The sequence below is a fragment of the Bos indicus x Bos taurus genome, chromosome 26 (assembly GCF_003369695.1).
Source record: "Bos indicus x Bos taurus breed Angus x Brahman F1 hybrid chromosome 26, Bos_hybrid_MaternalHap_v2.0, whole genome shotgun sequence".
In the NCBI taxonomy this organism is placed as follows: domain Eukaryota; kingdom Metazoa; phylum Chordata; class Mammalia; order Artiodactyla; family Bovidae; genus Bos; species Bos indicus x Bos taurus.
Genome location: NC_040101.1, coordinates 35,374,396 through 35,394,348, shown reverse-complemented (window position 1 = coordinate 35,394,348; position 19,953 = coordinate 35,374,396). Strand labels below are relative to the sequence as shown.

The following is a 19,953-nucleotide window of genomic DNA, read 5'->3' as shown; positions in this document are numbered from 1 at the left end:
AATCCTCTGTGCTCTGTCTATTCATCCCTCTCTCCCCCAAACCCTTGGCAAACATTTTACGCCCATTGATTAGGAACTCCCTATTTTCCCCTCTCCCTTGCTGTTCACAATCTAATTTTTTCCACAAATGTGTGTATAATTTGATCAAATGGATTCTCTGCATTTGTTTATATGGTATATATTTTGTTCCTTCTCTCTCTGTCTCTGTCATATATAAAAAGCTGAATTTGGTTTGCTACATTTTATTGAGGACATTTGTATTTTAATTTGTAAGAGGCTGGTCTACAATTATCCTTTCTCAAAAATTTTTGTCAGACTTCTGATATCAAGGTAATGCTGGCTTCATAAAATAGGTGGGAAATTTTCCATACTGTGGGTATGTTTTTATTATGTATATAAATATTTCTTTTGGGTGTTCAGTTAGTACTGCCTTTTCTGTGCCTAATAAGTATGGCTTAATCTCAGATATTATATAAGAAAAAAACGCAGTCTTAGGTGATGTCTGTCTTCTCCCAGAAAGTGTTCATCTTTCCTCCACTAGACAGAATTATAAAACACCCCTATTTCAGAGTTGTATATGTACACAGTCAAAAATTGACTGCAGATGCCAGTTTGCCTTCCCAGTTTCTTCCATCTGGAATCTGGGGACCAATTTTAGTCAGCAGTTTTCCAGTGCTTGCTAACACATGGTTTCTGTTTTTATTCAGACTTTCTAGTTGGCATCCTACAAGCTATTCTATTTTGAAGACTGCATATGTTACTATTATATATAAAAATAAAATAACTAAAAATTCTACTTTGAGGAGAAAAGGGTTGTGAGTTTCTTAAGGTTGAAATTATTACTGCTATCTTCTGGGAAAGATGGGATTCTGAATATCTGTGTGCCCCTTATGACAACCACTAGCCACATGTGCCCAGTGAATGCCTGAAAGGTGATTAATGCAACTGAGGAACTGAATTTTAAATTTTATTTACTTTTGACTTGCTTTAAATATAAGTAGCCATAGATCACGCAAGTCTACCATGTTAGAGCTGCTCTAAGTTTTTTTTTTTTTCCCTCTCACATGGGTTTAGAACTCCCTCATCCTTAATTCTGCAACACTAAAAACCTGAAAAATTAAAAACAAATACCTGTGGCGGATTCATTTCGATGTTGGGCAAAACTAATACAATATTGTAAAGTTTAAAAATAAAATAAAATTAAAAAAAAAACACAAATATACATTTAGTGCAATTTGATTTGGTGGTCAAAACGTTACTGGAACTGAAGTGAATCTATTTTTATTCCTATTTATGTCACTTAGTGTGATTATTCATGTCCTACTGAAGACATTTGTATACTGTTGATAATACTAATTGTGTTGACTTCAAAATGTTGCCAGAATTAAACCATGTAACATATATTTTAAAATATGAGCTAAAACTATGAGACATTTTCGTCTATCAGAATGATGAAGTTAAAGGCTGAAAAAAATCTTTTACTAGTGAGGATATACGTAAACAAGTACTTTCAGGTGCCACTGATAAGACTGTAAATAAGTATATCTTTTTTTTTCTTTTTTTGAAGGACATTTTGGCCATAATTATTAAAAAATAAAATATATCTTATAATGAAAGAGTTATAATTCTTGGTATCTACTACAAATGCTTGTGAAGGAATATCAAAATGCATCCTTGCATCATTACTTGTAATAAAAAAAGTATTTTTAGCTACTAAATGTTCATTGTAAGTGTAATGGCACATTTATATTGTGTAGTATGAATAAGGCAGATGTGTATGTGTTGACGGGCTTCCAGGTGGAGCTAGTGCTAAAGTACAGTACTCCTGCCAGTACAGGAGTCATCAGAGACACAGGTTTGATCCTGTGTCTGGAGGAGGAGAGCGTGGCAATCCACTCCAGTATTCTTTCCTGGAGAATCACATGGCCAGAAAAGCCTGGTGGGCTACTGTCCATAGGGTCACAGAGAGTCTGACATGACTGAAGAGACTTAGCAGCAGTAGAAGCATATATGTTGACATAGGGCAATATCTAAATTATTTCATTATAGAAAAAAATCAAAATCTAGTGGATGTTTGTCATTGGGTAAAAAGAGAAGAAAATGCTAAGTAGCATAAATGTATATAGGATTATCTGCTGATATGCATAATATCTGTGAAAGCACATAAAACTAGTTGGTGGGAATGATTATTTTTGAAAAGTCTAAATGAGTTGGTGCAGCTAGATAGGAAGAAGACTCACTTTTTACCATGTGCTTTTTGTGACAATATCTTCTTCTATTTTTCACTTGAGGTATAAGTTATGTAAAAGAAAAATTACCCTTTTAAGTACAGAGTCTAAAGAGTTTTGACCAATATGTGAAGTTATGTCACTACCACCACAAGTAAGATATAACACATTTTCATCATCTTGAAAATTTCCCTTATTCTCCTTTTGCAACCAATCCATTTCCCCCAATTTTAGCCCCTGATAACTACTAATCTGTTTTTATTTTATTTTTAAACTTTACAATATTGTATTGGTTTTGCCAAGTATCGAAATGAATCTGCCACAGGTACACACGTGTTCCCCATCCTGAACCCTCCTCCCTCCTCCCTACCCATACCATCCCTCTGGGTCATTCCAGTTTACCAGCCCCAAGCATCCAGTATCATGCATCGAACCTGGACTGGTGACTTGTTTCATATATGATATTATATGTATTTCAATGCCATTCTCCCAAATCATCCCACCCTCTCCCTCTCCCACAGAGTCCAAAAGACTGTTCTATACATCAGTGTCTCTTTTGCTGTCTCGTATACAGGGTTATTGTTACCATCTTTCTAAATTCCATATATATGCATTAGTATACTGTATTGGTGTTTTTCTTTCTGGCTTACTTCACTCTGTATAATAGGCTCCAGTTTCATCTACCTCATTAGAACTGATTCAAATGTATTCTTTTTAATGGCTGAGTAATACTCCATTGTGTATATGTACCACTGCTTTCTTATCCATTCATCTGCTGATGGACATCTAGGTTGCTTCCATGTCCTGGCTATTATAAACAGTGCTGCGATGAACATTGGGGTACACGTGTCTCTTTCAATTCTGGTTTCCTCAGTGTGTATGCCCAGGAGTGGGATTGCTGGATCATAAAGCAGTTCTATTTCCAGTTTTTAAAGAAATCTCCACACTGTTCTCCATAGTGGCTGTACTAGTTTGCATTCCCACCAACAGTGAAGAGGGTTCCCTTTTCTCCACACCCTCTCCAGCATTTACTGCTTGTAGACTTTTGGATCACAGCCATTCTGACTGGCGTGAAATGGTACCTCATAGTGGTTTTGATTTGCATTTCTCTGATAATGAGTGATGTTGAGCATCTTTTCATGTATTTGTTAGCCATGTGTATGTCTTCTTTGGAGAAATGTCTATTTAGTTCTTTGGCCCATTTTTTTGATTGGGTCATTTATTTTTCTGGAATTGAGCCACAGGAACTGCTTGTATATTTTTGAGATTAATTCTTTGTCAGTTGCTTCATTTGCTATTATTTTCTTCCATTCTGAAGGCTGTCTTTTCACCTTGCTAATAGCTTCCTTTGTTGTGCAGAAGCTTTTAAATTTAATTAGGTCCCATTTATTTTTGCTTTTATTTCCAATATTCTGGGAGGTGGGTCATAGAGGATCCTGCTGTGATTTGTGTCGGAGAGTGTTTTGCCTATGTTCTCCTCTAGGAGTTATATAGTTTCTGGTCTTACGTTTAGATCTTTAATCCATTTTGAGTTTATTTTTGTGTATGGTGTTAGAAAGTGCTCTAGTTTCATTCTTTTACAAGTGGTTGACCAGTTTTCCCAGCACCACTTGTTAAAGAGATTGTCTTTAATGCATTGTATATTCTTGCCTCCTTTGTCAAAGATAAGGTGTCCATATGTGCGTGGATTTATCTCTGGGCTTTCTATTTTCCATTGATCTATATTTCTGTCTTTGTGCCAGTACCATACTGTCTTGAAGACTGTGGCTTTGTAGTAGAGCCTGAAGTCAGGTAGGTTGATTCCTCCAGTTCCATTCTTCTTTCTCAAGATTGCTTTGGCTATTCGAGGTTTTTTGTATTTCCATACAAATTGTGAAATTATTTGTTCTAGCTCTGTGAAGAATGCCATTGGTAGCTTGATAGGGATTGCATTGAATCTATAAATTGCTTTGGGTAGTATACTCATTTTCACTATATTGATTCTTCCAATCCATGAACATGGTATATTTCTCCATCTATTAGTGTCCTCTTTGATTTCTTTCACCAGTGTTTTATAGTTTTCTATATATAGGTCTTTAGTTTCTTTAGGTAGATATATTCCTAAGTATTTTATTCTTTCCGTTGCAACGGTGAATGGAATTGTTTCCTTAATTTCTCTTTCTGTTTTCTCATTATTAGTGTATAGGAATGCAAGGGGTTTCTGTGTGTTGATTTTATATCCTGCAACTTTACTATAATCATTGATTAGTTCTAGTAATTTTCTGGTGGAGTCTTTAGGGTTTTCTATGTAGAGGATCATGTCATCTGCAAACAGTGAGAGTTTTACTTCTTCTTTTCCAATCTGTATTCCTTTTATTTCTTTTTCTGCTCTGATTGCTGTGGCCAAACCTTCCAAAACTATGTTGAGTAGTAATGGTGAAAGTGGGCACCCTTGTCTTGTTCCTGACTTTAGAGGAAATGCTTTCAATTTTTCACCACTGAGGATAATGTTTGCTGTGGGTTTGTCATATGTAGCTTTTATTATGTTGAGGTATGTTCCTTCTATTCCTGCTTTCTGGAGAGTTTTTATCATAAATGGATGTTGAACTTTGTCAAAGGCTTTCTCTGCATCTATTGAGATAATCATATGGCTTTTATTTTTCAATTTGTTAGTGTGGTGTATTACATTGATTGATTTGCGGATATTGAAGAATCCTTGCATCCCTGGGATAAAGCCCACTTGGTCATGGTGTATGATCTTTTTAATGTGTTGTTGGATTCTGATTGCTAGAATTTTGTTAAGGATTTTTGCATCTATGTTCATCAGTGATATTGGCCTGTAGTTTTCTTTTTTTGTGGCATCTTTGTCAGGTTTTGGTATTAGGGTGATGGTCGCCTCATAGAGTGAGTTTGGAAGTTTACCTTCCTCTGCAATTTTCTGGAAGAGTTTGAGTAGGATAGGTGTTAGCTCTTCTCTAAATTTTTGGTAGAATTCAGCTGTGAAGCCGTCTGGACCGGGGCTTTTGTTTGCTGGAAGATTTCTGATTACAGTTTCAATTTCCATGCTTGTGATGGGTCTGTTAAGATTTTCTATTTCTTCCTGGTCCAGTTTTGGAAAGTTTTACTTTTCTAAGAATTTGTCCATTTCTCCCATGTTGCCCATTTTATTGGCATATAATTGTTGATAGTAGTCTCTTATGATCCTTTGTATTTCTGTGTTGTCTGTTGTTATCTCTCAATTTTCATTTCTAATTCTATTGATTTGACTTTTCTCCCTTTGTTTCTTGATGAGTCTGGCTAATGATTTGTCAATTTTATTTATCCTTTCAAAGAACCAGCTTTTGGCTTTGTTGATTTTTGCTATGGTCTCTTTTGTTTCTTTTGCATTTATTTCTGCCCTAATTTTTAAGATTTCTTTCCTTCTACTAACCCTGGGATTCTTCATTTCTTCCTTTTCTAGTTGCTTTAGGTGTAGAGTTAGGTTATTTATTTGACTTTTTTCTTGTTTCTTGAGGTATGCCTGTATGCTATGAACTTTCCCCTTAGCACTGCTTTTACAGTGTTCCACAGGTTTTGGGTTGTTGTGTTTTCATTTTCATTCATTTCTATGCAAATTTTGATTTCTTTTTTGATTTCTTCTGTGATTTGTTGGTTATTCAGCAGCGTGTTGTTCAGCCTCCATATGTTGGAATTTTTAATAGTTTTTCTCCTGTAATTGAGATCTAATCTTACTGCATTGTGGTCAGAAAAGATGCTTGGAATGATTTCAATTTTTTTGAATTTACCAAGGCTAGATTTATGGCCTAGGATGTGATCTATCCTGGAGAAGGTTCCATGTGCACTTGAGAAAAAGGTGAAATTCATTGTTTTGGGATGAAATGTCCTATAGATATCAATTAGGCCTAACTGGTCTATTGTATCATTTAAAGTTTGTGTTTCCTTGTTAATTTTCTGTTTAGTTGATCTATCCATAGGTGTGAGTGGGGTATTAAAGTCTCCCACTATTATTGTGTTATTGTTAATTTCCCCTTTCATACTTGTTAGCATTTGTCTTACATATTGTGGTGCTCCCATGTTGGGTGCATATATATTTATAATTGTTATATCTTCTTCTTGGATTGATCCTTTGATCATTATGTAGTGACTGTCTTTGTCTCTTTTCACAGCCTTTGTTTTAAAGTCTATTTTATCTGATATGAGTATTGCTACTCCTGCTGTCTTTTGGTCCCTATTTGCATGGAAAATCTTTTTCCAGCCCTTCACTTTCAGTTTGTATGTGTCCCCTGTTTTGAGGTGGGTCTCTTGTAGACAGCATATATAGGGGTCTTGTTTTTGTATCCATTCAGCCAGTCTTTGTCTTTTGGTTGGGGCATTCAACCCATTTACGTTTAAGGTAATTATTGATAAGTATGATCCCGTTGCCATTTACTTTATTGTTTTGGGTTTGAATTTATACACCGTTTTTGTGTTTCCTGTCTAGAGAATATCCTTTAATATTTGTTGGAGAGCTGGTTTTATGGTGCTGAATTCTCTCAGCTTTTGCTTGTCTGTAAAGCTTTTGATTTCTCCTTCATATTTGAATGAGATCCTTGCTGGGTACAATAATCTGGGCTGTAGGTTATTTTCTTTCATCATTTTAAGTATGTCTTGCCATTCCCTCCTGGCTTGAAGAGTTTCTATTGAAAGATCAGCTGTTATCCTTATGGGAATTGCCTTGTGTGTCATTTGTTGTTCTTCCCTTGCTGCTTTTAATATTTGTTCTCTGTGTTTGATCTTTATTAATTTGATTAATATGTGTCTTGGGGTGTTTCGCCTTGGGTTTATCCTGTTTGGGACTCTCTGGGTTTCCTGGACTTGAGTGATTATTTCCTTCCCCATTTTAGGGAAGTTTTCAACTATTATCTCCTCAAGTATTTTCTCATGGTTTTTCTTTTTGTCTTCTTCTTCTGGGACCCCTATGATTCGAATGTTGTAGCGTTAATATTGTCCTGGAGGTCTCTGAGATTGTCCTCATTTCTTTTAATTCGTTTTTCTTTTTTCCTCTTTGATTCATTTATTTCTACCATTCTATCTTCTAATTCACTAATCCTATCCTCTGCCTCTGTTATTCTACTATTTTTTGCCTCCAGAGTGTTTTGGGTTTCATTTATTGCATTATTCATTATATAGTGACTCTTTTTTTATTTCTTCTAGGTTCTTGTTAAACCTTTCTTGCATCTTCTCAGTCCTTGTCTCCAGGCTATTTATCTGTGATTCCACTTTGATTTCAAGATTTTGGATCAATTTCACTATCATTATTCGGAATTCTTTATCAGGTAGATTCCCTATCTCTTCCTCTTTTGTTTGGTTTGGTGGGCATTTATCCTGTTCCTTTACCTGCTGGGTATTCCTCTGTCTCTTCATCTTGTTTAAATTGCTGAGTTTGGGGTGTCCTTTCTGTATTTTGGCAGTTGGTGGAGTTCCCTTTATTGTGGCATTTCCTCGCTGTGTGTGGGTTTGTATAGGTGGCTTGTCAAGGTTTCTTGGTTAGGGAAGCTTGTGTCGGTGTTCTGGTGGGTGGAGCTGGATTTCTTCTCTGTGGAGTGCAATGAAGTGTCCAGTAATGAGTTATGATTTGTCTATGGTTTTGGGGTGACTTTGGGAAGCCTGTATCTTGGAGCTCAGGGCTGTGTTCCTTTGTTGCTGGAGAATTTTCTTGGTATGTCTTGCCCTGGAACTTGTTGGCCCTTGTGTGGTGCTTGGTTTCAGTGTAGGTATGGAGGCGTTTGATGAGCTCCTGTCAATTAATGTTCCCTGGAGTCAGGGTTTGGACTTAAGCCTCCTGCTTCCAGTTATCAGTCTTATTTTTACAGTAGTTTCAAAACTTCTCCTTCTATACAGTACCACTGATAAAACATCTACGTTAAAGATGAAAAGTTTCTCCACCATGAGGGTCACCCAGAGAGGTTCACAGCGTTACATGGAGAAGAGAAGAGGGAGGAGGGAGTTAGAGGCGACCTGAATGAGATGAGGTGGAATCAATAGAGGAGAGAGTGGGCTAGCCAGTAATCGCTTCCTTATGTGCACTCCACAACTGGACCACTCAGAGATGTTCACGGAGTTATACAGAGAAGAGAAGAAGGATGAAGAAGACAGAGGAGGATAAAAGGGGGGAATGAAAAGGACAGAGACAGATCCAGCCAGTAATCAGTTCCCTAAGTGTTCTCCACCGTCTGGAACACACAGAAATTCACAGAGTTGGGTAGAGTAGAGAGGGGTTAGGGAGGAGACACAGGCGACCTGGTGGAGAAAAAGGAGAATCCAAAGGGAGAGAGAGCAGTCAAGCCAGTAATCTCGCTCCCTAGTGAAAAATGGGTACTGAAGATTGGGTTCTTAAAGGTACAAAATTGGTAACAAATACATAAAAGCAAAAATTAAAAATCTAGAGTAGAGTTTGGAATTTCAAAAATACAATGTTAAAGAAAAGAAGAATGAAAAGAAAGAGAGGAAAAAAAACAAACAAAAACAAAGTCGCAAAAATTATAAAGAAAATATAGGTACAAAATTGATAACAAATACCAAAAAGCAAAAGTTAAAAATCTAGAGTAGAGTTTGGAATTTCAAAAATACAATGTTAAAAAAGGAAGAAGAAAAAGAAAGAGAGAGAAAAACAAACAAACAAAAACAAATAAAGTCGCAAAAATTATAAAGAAAATATAGGTACAAAATTGATAACAAATACCAAAAAGCTAAAATTAAAAATCTAGAGTAGAGTTTGGAATTTCAAAAATACAATGTTAAAGAAAAGAAGAAGGAAAAAAAAAGGTCACAAAAATTATAAAAACTATATATATGAATTTTGTTTAAAAAAATAGGGTTTTTTGTTTTTTTTTTGCAAAGTAATAGTAGGTTATAAAAGTGAAAATTAAAGGAATAATAGAGAACTTAAAATTTTTTTAAAAATTAAAAAAAAAGAAAGAATGATCATAAAAATAGTAAAAATATATCTAGGACTTTCTCTGGTTTTGTTTGGGTATTGTGGGGTCAGTTCATTTTTGGCTAGTTCCTTGGTCTGACTTATATTTCTCAAGATCTATAGGCCCCTTCCTATGTAGACAGTACTAACCACAGGGTTTTAATCTATTGCCTGTAGCTTCCAAGGCGGTTCCCTCTGTTATAGCTTCTTCTGTTTGCTGGTCTCTTCAGTGTCTGGTTTCTGCCCTGACACAAAGGGGATGGTGGTGGACACTATTTTTTTTTTTTTTTAGGCTCACTTGTTCAGTCGCGCTGTGGGGAGGGAGGGAGGGACGCTGCAAACAAATAACACTGGCGTGTGCTCGCAGTGCCTCAGCCACACTGGGTCTGCCCCAACTCACGGCGCATCTAGCCTCCCTGCCCACACTGCTCAGGCTCTAGGTTGCTCCTCCGGGAACCATCTGTGGCCGGCCCTGGGCTGCTTGCACCTCCCAGGTCCAAGCCGCTCAGGTTCAGGCACTCGGGTAGTCCTCAGAGGTGCAGACTCGGTTGGGCCTGCGTTTTGTGCCCTTCCCAGGTCCGAGCAGCTCAGGTGATGAGGTGTTTGGCAAGCGTGATTGCTGCGACTTATCACCTCCCCACCGCTCAGTTATCTAGGTGTACAACTGGTGCACCTTCTCAGGCGGATGTTGACCGTCCAGACTCCCAAGAAGTTTTAGTTAGCAAAGAAGCCTGCTTACAGTTTTATAGATAATGTCTCTCTGCGGCTGCAATTGCCCCCTTCCGGCTCTGGCTGCCTGTCACCAGAGGGGGATGGTCTGCAGCCAGCTATCTCTGTTCAGTCCTTTGTTCCGTGCACGGGCCTGGCGGTGTCTTAGGTTAGGGCTGGCTTTTCGCGTGGTAGATATCCCACAGTCTGGTTTGCTAGCCCAAATTATTTCGCTCAGATAGCGCTCTGGGTATTCAGGCCAGATTCTTACTCTCAGCGATGCAGCCCATGCCACGCCTCCCTGCCCAGCCCCCGCTTGCTAGTGGCGTGTGCAGGCATCTGCGCTGCTTCTCCGCTGGGGGAGTTACCGTAGGGCTCGCAATCTGTGGGTTTTAATTGTTTGTTTATTTTTCCTCCCTGTTATTTTGCCCTCTGTGCTTCCAAAGCTCGGCACAGATTCGGCAGTGAGAAGGTTTCCTGGTGTTTGGAAACTTCTCTCTTTTTAAGACTCCCTTCCCGGGATGGAACTCCGTCCCTCCCTCTTTTGTTTCTTTTTTTGTCTTTTATATTTTTTCCTACCTCCTTTCCGAAGACTTGGATTGCTTTTCTGGGTGCCTGATGTCCTCTGCCGGCATTCACAAGTTGTTTTGTGGAATTTACTCGGCGTTTAAATGTTCTTTTGATGAATTTGTGGGGGAGAAAGTGTTCTCCCTGTCCTACTCCTCCACCATCTTAGCTCCTCCTTGACTAATCTGTTTTTAGTCCTACAGTTTTGCCTTTTCAAGAGTGTAATATAATGGAATGTGATGTAAGTGAAATAACTTATAATCAATATATGCCTTTATCTTTTTTATGTGGCAGAATGTTTAAGATTCATCTTTTATTGCATATATTAGTTTATTCCTTTTCTATTGATGAGTAATCCATCATATGGAGTACCACAAATTGTCTATGCATTAACCGATTGATGAATATGTGGGTTGTTTCCAATTTGGGGCCATTTGAATAAAGGTACTATTAACATTTGCATACAGGTTTTTGTGTGGACCTAAGTTTTCATTTCTTTTAGGTAATACCGAAGGGTGAGAGTGTTGTTTAAATGTTTAACTTCATTTTTAAAAACCCATCAAACGGTTTTCTAATATGGCTGTGACATTTTACATTCCAAGTAGCAATATATGAGAGTTCCAGTTGCTGGGGGTACCCTTCACCACTTGCCTTTGTTAGTGTTCTTAAATTTTTTTTTTAATTAATTCATTATCTTGTATTAATGGCTTCTGACTGTTTGTTTTGTTTGTGGTATTTATTAGTATTCCTCCAGCCAGATCACCTGCTTTCTACCCCAAACAAAGCAATATGTTTTGAAAATGGTTTTGAGGGGCTGTTCTTGGGTGGCGGTGGGAAAGAGAATTTTGGCAAGATCGCCATCGATTAGTAGGGAAAAAAAATTAGAAAAATATGAAACCAAGTACATGTCTCTCCCCACATATACACCTGTATATATGTCCACTAACATGGCCGGCCAAGCCAGCCCTTGGGGGCTTTGAACAATTATCTCAGTGCCTCTTTACGTTTCCCTTGTCCTGAGAATGGAAAGGGGCGAAAGGGAGAGTTCAGATCTGTAAGTATTTTTAAACAAACAAACAAAAAAAACATTTAAAGCATCGTTAGAAACTTTGGTGGAATTGATTGTCTGGCATGCTAAAGTGGTCCCACTTTTCCGTAGAAGGCCTTGTAGGCTTGCGTCAAAAGAGGGCTGACCCCACCAGGAAGGTGGGGCGGAGGCAGAGGTTAAAGGTCGGGACCTCGGCGCCGCACCATGGAGCCGCACGGCCTTCCTCTTGTTGGTACCTGTAGTCCCCGCGAGGAGAGTGACAGGCGAGGGGTGGAAGCCCCCTCACGGCTGACACGGTGCGCTCTCCAACGCACTTCTTTCCTGCACAGGGAGCTCCTTGGGGTTGTTGGCCGCGCGGTGCTGTGCGACATGGTCCAACCTGTGGCAAGAGTCTCCTCTCCGAGGGCTCAAGGCACGTGGGGTGGCGCTGCCTGGACCAGGTGGAGAACTCGATTTTCTCGTCCCCTAGCCTGGTGCAACAGGCTGGCGGCGCTCACAGAACCCTAGCCAGTGGTGCAGTTGTGCATCCCGCAGGGCTCAGGGCCTGGGCACGGAAAGGCTGCACTTGGGATGAGGAGGGATGAGGTCGGAGACTAAGCAAAGGCTCATTCCCACACTGTTTTGTTGTTGTTGTTTATGGCTTGCGTGGTGCGTGGCTAAGTGGCTGGGTCGCGGGCAAGTACCGGCCGCTGGCACTAAAAGGAAGGGACCTTGGTGCACGGTCTGCGTGGCCCCTGACTTCCGTGCCCTAACACTTGCTGATGCGCCCTCTAAATTTTAGACACTGTAATACAGTGATATAACATTTTGTTTTACTTTTGTTTTTTTGGCCAATAGTGATATTTTTTTTTTCATATGTTGATTGGCCATTCATATATGTTGATTGATAGTGTTTGCTCAAGTTATAGTTCTATTTTTTATTGGATTGTTTGTCGACTCCAGTACTCTTGCCTGGAAAATCCCATGGACGGAGGAGCCTGGAGGGATGCAGTAACATGGGGTCGCTGAGGGTCAGACACGATTGAGTGACTTCACTTTCACTTTTCACTTTCATGCATTGGAGAAGGAAATGGCAACCCACTCCAGTGTTCTTGCCTGGAGAATCCCAGGGACGGTGGAGCCTGGTGGGGTCACACAGAGTCGGACACGACTGGAGTGACTTAGCAGCAGTTGCCTTCAGTTCAGTGGCTGAGTCGTGTCCAACTCTGTGTGACCCCATGGACTGCAGCACGCCAGGCTTCCCTGTCCATTGGAAACTCTGGGAGTCCACCCATACCCATGTCCATTGAGTTGGTGATGCCATCCAACCATCTCATCCTCTGTCATCCCCTTCTCCTCCCGCCTTCAGTCTTTCCCAGCATCAGGGTCTTTCCCAACGCCAGCTCTTCACATCAGGTGGCCAAAGTATTGGAGTTTCAGCTTCAGCATTAGTCTTTCCAATGAATTTCAGGACTGATTTCCTTTAGGATGGACTGGTTGGATCTCCTGGCAGTCTTGTTTGCCTTATTACTTATCGCAGTTCTTTATATATTTTGCATGCAATCCCTTTATCATGTCTAAGTGCTGCAAATATTTTACTCCCAGTATGTGTCTTTTTCTTTCTTTTTTTGGTTTCTAACAATGTTTTTGAAGAGCAGAATTTTTTTTAGAAAAAAGTGGAAGTTTAAAATTTTGATGGTGTCCAATTTATCAGTTATTTCCCTTATGACCCGTGTTTTTGTGTCATACTTATTTTCCAGCATGTTATCAAATATTTATGCTCATCTTTTCTTTTTCAGGTTTTATACTTTTAGCTTTTATATTTAAGTCTATGATCCATTTAAAGTTTATTTTTACTTATGGTGTGAAATAATGATCACACTTTTTTCTTTATGAATATCTACTTGTCCCAATACCATTTGCTGAAAATATACCTGCTTTTAAAACTTAAGGTAACATTTCCTTGTGGTATTTGTTTTGAGATTATACAAGGCAATAATTTAAAAAATAAAATTATAAACCTTAAATGCAATAAACTTAAGGGGTAGAATTACTCCTAACTTTAAATTAAAAAAAATCTTAAATTTAAATAGGATTTAAACACACAGTGGATATATATATGTATATAATATGTGAAATATATATGAAAATGTGTATATATTTACATTTTAACTACATATTTAGCATCTATCACACTTAAACCTAAATAATACTTCAATATGCATATCTTCTAAACAAGTACTTTATCTGCATAACAGTAAAAGCATTCACACTAAAGGAATTATCATCTATATAATAATTTTATCTAGTATATATACTATAATTACATTTTCTCAGTTATCCTAATATATCTTGTATAGTTCCTCTTGAAGGGGCATCTAGTGTCCAGTCAAGGAACAAGTATTTAATTTGTCTGTCCCTTTACTCCTCTGTTATCAAGAACAGTTCCTGTTCCTATGTTTATTTCAATACATTGACAACTTTGAAGAGTCTAAGACAATTGTCATGTTAAACCTTTGGCAGTCTGGCTTTGGTAATTGTTTTCTTGAGATTAGATACCAATTCTGTGTATTTGGCAAGAAAATTACATAGGAGATGTTGTGTATGTCCCACTGCATTGGATTTTGGCTGAAGACATGTATTGTCAGTTTATCCCATTATCGGTAATGCTAAAATGATCACGTATTAAGGAGGAGTCTTCCATATCTCTCTATTGATGAGTGTCTGTTTTCATAGGCAATTAATTAAAAATCTATGGCATGTACTTTAAGACTTAGTGTATACTATTTCCTAAAACATTCATCCAACAGTTTCAGTATTAATTGATAATCTTTATCTGCTTTGTTGAAAAATGAGAATTTTTCTAATTTTATCATCTGTTTTTTTTTAAATCTAGAATTTATCCCTAATGTGTTTCTCCACATTTTAAAATTAAGAGAAACAGATTTCATCCCAAAGATAAATGCTCAGTAGTTGTTAGTGTACTTGTCTACGAAATCATTTTTTCCTCTTGGGAAGATTTTCTTTTTTATTGTGGTAAAATCCTTGGAAGGGAAGTTATGACCAACCTATACAGCATATTAAAAAGCAGAGACATTACTTTGCCAACAAAGGTCTGTCTAGTCAAGGCTATGGTTTTTCCAGTGGTCATGTATGGATGTGAGAGTTGGACTATAAAGAAAGCTGAGTGCTAAAGAACTGATGATTTTGAACTGTGGTGTTGGGGAAGACTCTTGAGAGTCCCTTGGACTGCAAGGAGATCCAGCCAGTCCATCCTAAAGGAAATCAGTCCTGGGTGTTCATTGGAAGGACTGATGTTGAAGCTGAAACTCCAATACTTTGGCCACCTGATGCGAAGAGCTGACTCATTGGACAAGACCCTGATGCTGGGAAAGATTGAGGGCAGGAGAAGAAGGGGACGACAGAGGATGAGATGGTTGGGTGGCATCACCGACTCAATGGACATGGGTTTGGGTGGACTCTGGGAGTTGGTGATGGACAGGGAGGCCTGGCGTGCTTCGGTTCATGGGGTCGCAAAGGGTCAGACACGACTGAGCGACTGAACTCAACTGAAAATGTTATAATGTAAAAATTACCATTTTAACTACTTTAAAGTGAGCAATTCAGTGAAATTTAGTACATCCACAATGTGCAACCATAGCTGCTATCTAGTTCAGAACATTTTCATCACTCCAAAAAGAAACCCAACCCATCCATTAAGCAGTGATTGCCCATTCCTCCCTCCCTCCAGCCTCTGACAACCACTAACCTGTTTCCATCTGTATAGATTGGCCAGATGTCATTTTTAATTGTATCAGACCTCTATTTTTGAAAAGCCCTATAAACAGGTTCTAAATACATCTGACTTTTCAAGAGTGATCAGAGGCTTCCATTTTAAAACATAATCCACATATGAGATGTATGAAAACGAAATGATGAAATTGAGCAAAACAAACAGCAGTGTCTAAATACTGTGATAAGCAAAAGGGATTCAGAAACCAAGTAACCAAGTACTCAGTACTTCAGATGCTATTGGAGGCTACTTTAGTAACATCACTGCCATTGATCTTAAACCCATCCGTGTTTATTGCTTGGTCTGTCTCTCTGGAATTGCCACTGCCCTTCTTTGGCCCTGGGGCTCCTCATCTATAGATCAAAGACTGGACTAAATGATTTGCAACATTTCTTTTGCTCCATGATTTCTTTTTTTTTTTAATTTTATTTTATTTTTAAACTTTACAATATTGTATTACTTTTGCCGAATATCAAAATGAATCCGCCACAGGTATACATGTGTTCCCCATCCTGAACCCTCCTCCCTCCTCCCTCCCCATACCATCCCTCTGGGTCGTCCCAGTGCACCAGACCCAAGCATCCAGTATCGTGCATCAAACTGGACTGGCAACTTGTTTCATACATGATATTATACATGTTTCAATGCCATTCTCCCAAATCTTCCCACCCTCTCCCTCTCCAACAGAGTCCATAAGACTGTTCTATACATCAGTGTCTCTTTTGCTGTCTCATAACTCAGTTGATCTTCATCTTTCATTCCAGGGCACGACTGTAGTAACATCACTGAGTTCTGTGCTACATGATGAGAAAGAATTCCCCAACCCAAAGGTATTTGACCCTGCTCACTTTCTGGATGAGAGTGGCAACTTTAAGAAGAGTGACTACTTCATGGCTTTCTCAGCAGGTAATAAAAGTTAATTTCCTTAAGTACTTAGGGAACAAGGTACCTTTCTGGAGTTGGTTGGAACTTAATGATGCCCTCTCTGGGGCTGGTAGAAATGCTTTTTGTCCATGATCACAAGCACCACTTTTAATGCCCTTGTGTTTCCTCCCCTCACCACACATCCCCAATATTGGAACTTCAGGGAGGTGACCCAGTTCTTCCAAAGTCAGAAAGCTAGAAAACAAGTTAATTGAATTATGCCTCTAGCATAATTCAGTAATAATCTTAGGTAGCACTGAGTTACCTGTGAGCTCCTCTTAGCAGGTGAAACTTTTAGACTTTCCTTGCCTGCCATGATTCCATAAGTTTGAGTATTTTCCATGTGATATCCTTCACTCCCTAGGCTGAGTTCTGGGGTTAAAAGTACAGAATGGGCACCAAAGTGGGCTCACAATCTAGTTAGGGAAGCAAATTACTAAAGAGAACATTGAATAGTGTTGTGAGAGAGGAAAGCACAGGCTGTTCATGAGACCAGAAGGAGAAACCCTGTTTTCTGGTCACTCATACACCATAGTGAGGCATAAAATGGAGTAAGGAACATTCTTACAGAAAAAAGCGAATTTGAACTGCCTCACAGGAACAAAGTGAGAAGAGAAGGCAGGGCAATTTTACAGGAGCAGGACATTCTTTTAGATTGAGAAAGTCAGAACCTGCCGACTAACTGCAGTGTCAGCGAGTTCTTGGAAATGTGGCAGGATACCCTGCAGTGGTTCCAGAGCACTGTGGTCATCTTCCACTGCTGATCACAGATCTTGAAACTGGGTATCCACAACTACAGTGTGCGCTGAGTCTCTGGCCACAGCCTCACCTCCTTGTATTTGGCAGCTTTTGATGCCTGCTTTGTGTCTTGCTCTGTATATACCAAGATGTTAAGGACTGAGCCTTCCCTTCAAAATCACACATTTTAGCATAGCAGAAGAACCAGAATTATGATCAAGGTGATTCATGCTTCAACTGAAACAATGAATGTGATATTGAGGAAACTCAGAGAGGGCAAGATTCTACTGTCTGTGAATATTGCAAAGACCATAAAGAGGAAATGACATGGGACGTAGGTCCTGAAGGAAGTGTCAAAGAAATGCATCTTGACCGAATGAAGCATCATGAGACAAAACTAGAGGTTTCATGGTGTATTGGAGGTTGATGAAGAGCGGATATGGCTAGAGCTGAGAGTAGAGAGTGTGAAGAATGGAAAGAATGATATCGAACATCATACTGGGAACAAAATATGAAGGGCCAGCTCAACTCATTTGGACCTCGTAACAGATGGGAGAGACATTTAATGTTATCAAGTGGGAGACTGACACATTTAGACATGTACTTTTGAAAGCACATGGAGGAAAAACATCTTTAGCTGAATTTTGTGCCAGAAGTAGAAAGGAAGCACATATATACAAGTTCCCTCCTCTCAGGGCTTCCGATAGAAACTGGAAGTGGAAAAGAGCAGTTAAAATGTGGGAATACACGATGAAGTGCTTGACACAAAGTTGACATTCAATCAATATTTACTGAATGAAAAATTCTCATGAAGATATTAGCTGAATAGCGACTGTGTCTCTCTTTCTGTTTATCTGTCTCTAAACATCTTTCCAGGCCTCTATCTGTTCAATCATTCATATATTTTGTGACAATTCAAAATGTAATGCTCAAGGAACAAATCACCTCTGTGTGTATTTTCAGGAAAACGAAGTTGTGTGGGAGAAGGCCTGGCCCGCATGGAGCTGTTTTTATTTTTGACCATCATTTTACAGAAATTTACCCTGAAATCTGTGGTTGACCCAAAGGACCTCGACACCACCCCAGTTTCTAGTGGGTTTGGCCATGTGCCGCCCCCATACCAGCTCTGCTTCACTCCTCTGTGATGAAGGGCAGTCCATCGGCTGCTGCTGTTCTGTTGTCTGTAATTAACTCTCATCTGGGCCATCACTCACCTCCTTCTTACTACCAGGGATACTCTTTCTGACCGCCCATCTCATACTGCCACAATTTTCTCAGTATCCAGTGAATATCCAACTTTCATGAAAGGAAAGTCTCCTGAGTTTTACTGCACAAATGTATTTGCTGTCCTCATGTTCTGTAACACTTATATTGACTACCACATATGCTAATACTTCTTAGTACCATGTTATCACTGTAAAACAGAGTGGAATTGTTGGTATAAGCCAACACACAGCCATTTGCTCTCCAGGTGTTCTAAATAAAAAGCAGCAGTATTTGCTGAGCCAGTCTCAGACTTTCCTTCTTTTGTACGTAATGCAGGTAAGGAATGAATGAAAGTAAGAGTCTGAAGAGGCCGTGCTTGTGCTCATAATGATAAACACAGAGAGGAACAAAGGGGAAGAGGGCAGGAAAACTCTTTGCTGAGTATCACCTGGGCTTACTTGAAGATTGGGTTTGGAAATGAGAGAAATTGTGTCCAAGAGCAGGTCCAGCCTGCAGGGAAATAGTGAGAAAATCAGCATTTGGGAGGACTGAATAATAAGGGTTGGAATTCATTCCTCTGGTTGATGTTACTGTGAACACTAAAAGAAGATATGAAATGTTCACATTACTTTGTGTTTCAAACTTATAGTCAAATATTAACCTATGTTTCTCTATTTCTAATCATGTACTCTAAGTGTTATTCTTTTCTCTCTGAGCAAGAACAAAATCCCTAGAAGGTGTCACCAGATTCTATTTTTTTCTACTTTCCATCACATTGTTTTATACGTAACATCAGTGGTGGCCATAACCACTTTGGAAGAGTTAGCAGTTCCTTAAAAAATGAAACATATACTTACCATATGATCCAGCAGTCATACTCCTTGGAATTTACTCAAATGAGTTGAGAACTTACATCTGCACAAAACCCCGCACATTAATGTTTTTAGTTACTTTTTTCATAAAAACATGTTTATTCATAAAATTAATTTTATAGTTATTTTATTCATAAATTTATGTCAAAACTTGGGAGCAGTTGAGATGTCCTTCAGTTGTTGAAGTATAAAGAATGATATATCAATTGAATGGAATATTATTCATTGTTAAAAAAAAAGGTGGCAAGCCATGAAAAGAATCCTAAGCACATTACTAAGTGAAAGAAACCAATTTGAATGCTGCTGCTGCTACGTCGCTTCAGTTGTGTCCGACTCTGTGCGACCCCATAGACGGCAGTCCACCAAGCTTCCCCGTCCCTGGGATTCTCCAGGCAAGAACACTGGAGTGGGTTGCCATTTCCTTCTCTGTTGGGGGCCAGAGTGAGGTACTCCGCCCATGGCAAAGGTCATGAGGAAGGAGGCTCGACATACGCAAAGGCGGGATCGAGCCTCAGGAGTCCCCCTGGAAATCCTCGAGCGTCTACCCCCATAACCAGAGCCTGCCTACTTTACTACTTTGTGCTCACCTACACCTCTGACTTTACGGGGGGCTGTCCCCCACCACCTCTTTTGGAGAAGGAGTTAACTTAGAGCTCCAGTTTATAATAATTCCTGGGCGTGATAAGAGTGTTTTAACCTACAAACTCCTCTGAAGGTTCTCTGGCCTGCCTGACAGGCTTGTCCGGCCACATGTGATCGCTCACAGCCTCCCAACCGTGAGAGGCACAAGATGCTTTAAACCCTCTAAAAACGGGTTCTTTAGAGAAGTTAGAAAACTATTAGTATAAGTATAACGGGCTGATTAGAAATTGTATTGGTGAAGGGTTTTTCATTTGTTGAGCCAATGTTTGTTGCTAAGTCTCCATATCCCCTGCCCTTACACACATTAATGAATA

General features: G+C 39.2%; 1 protein-coding gene across 1 annotated transcript in view; it reads left to right on the top strand.

Moving 5' to 3' along the window:
- The window catches only part of LOC113884480 (cytochrome P450 2C18-like), a 41,441-nt gene extending 23,018 nt beyond the window's left edge, over nucleotides 1–18,423 (top strand). Inside the window, exons 8-9 of the mRNA XM_027529106.1 lie at nucleotides 16,022–16,163; nucleotides 17,883–18,423. Coding sequence (XP_027384907.1) covers nucleotides 16,022–16,163; nucleotides 17,883–18,064 — 324 coding nt within the window. The 3' untranslated portion in view covers nucleotides 18,065–18,423. The remainder of the gene's footprint in view (nucleotides 1–16,021; nucleotides 16,164–17,882) is intronic.
- The last annotated feature ends 1,530 nt before the right edge of the window (nucleotides 18,424–19,953 follow it).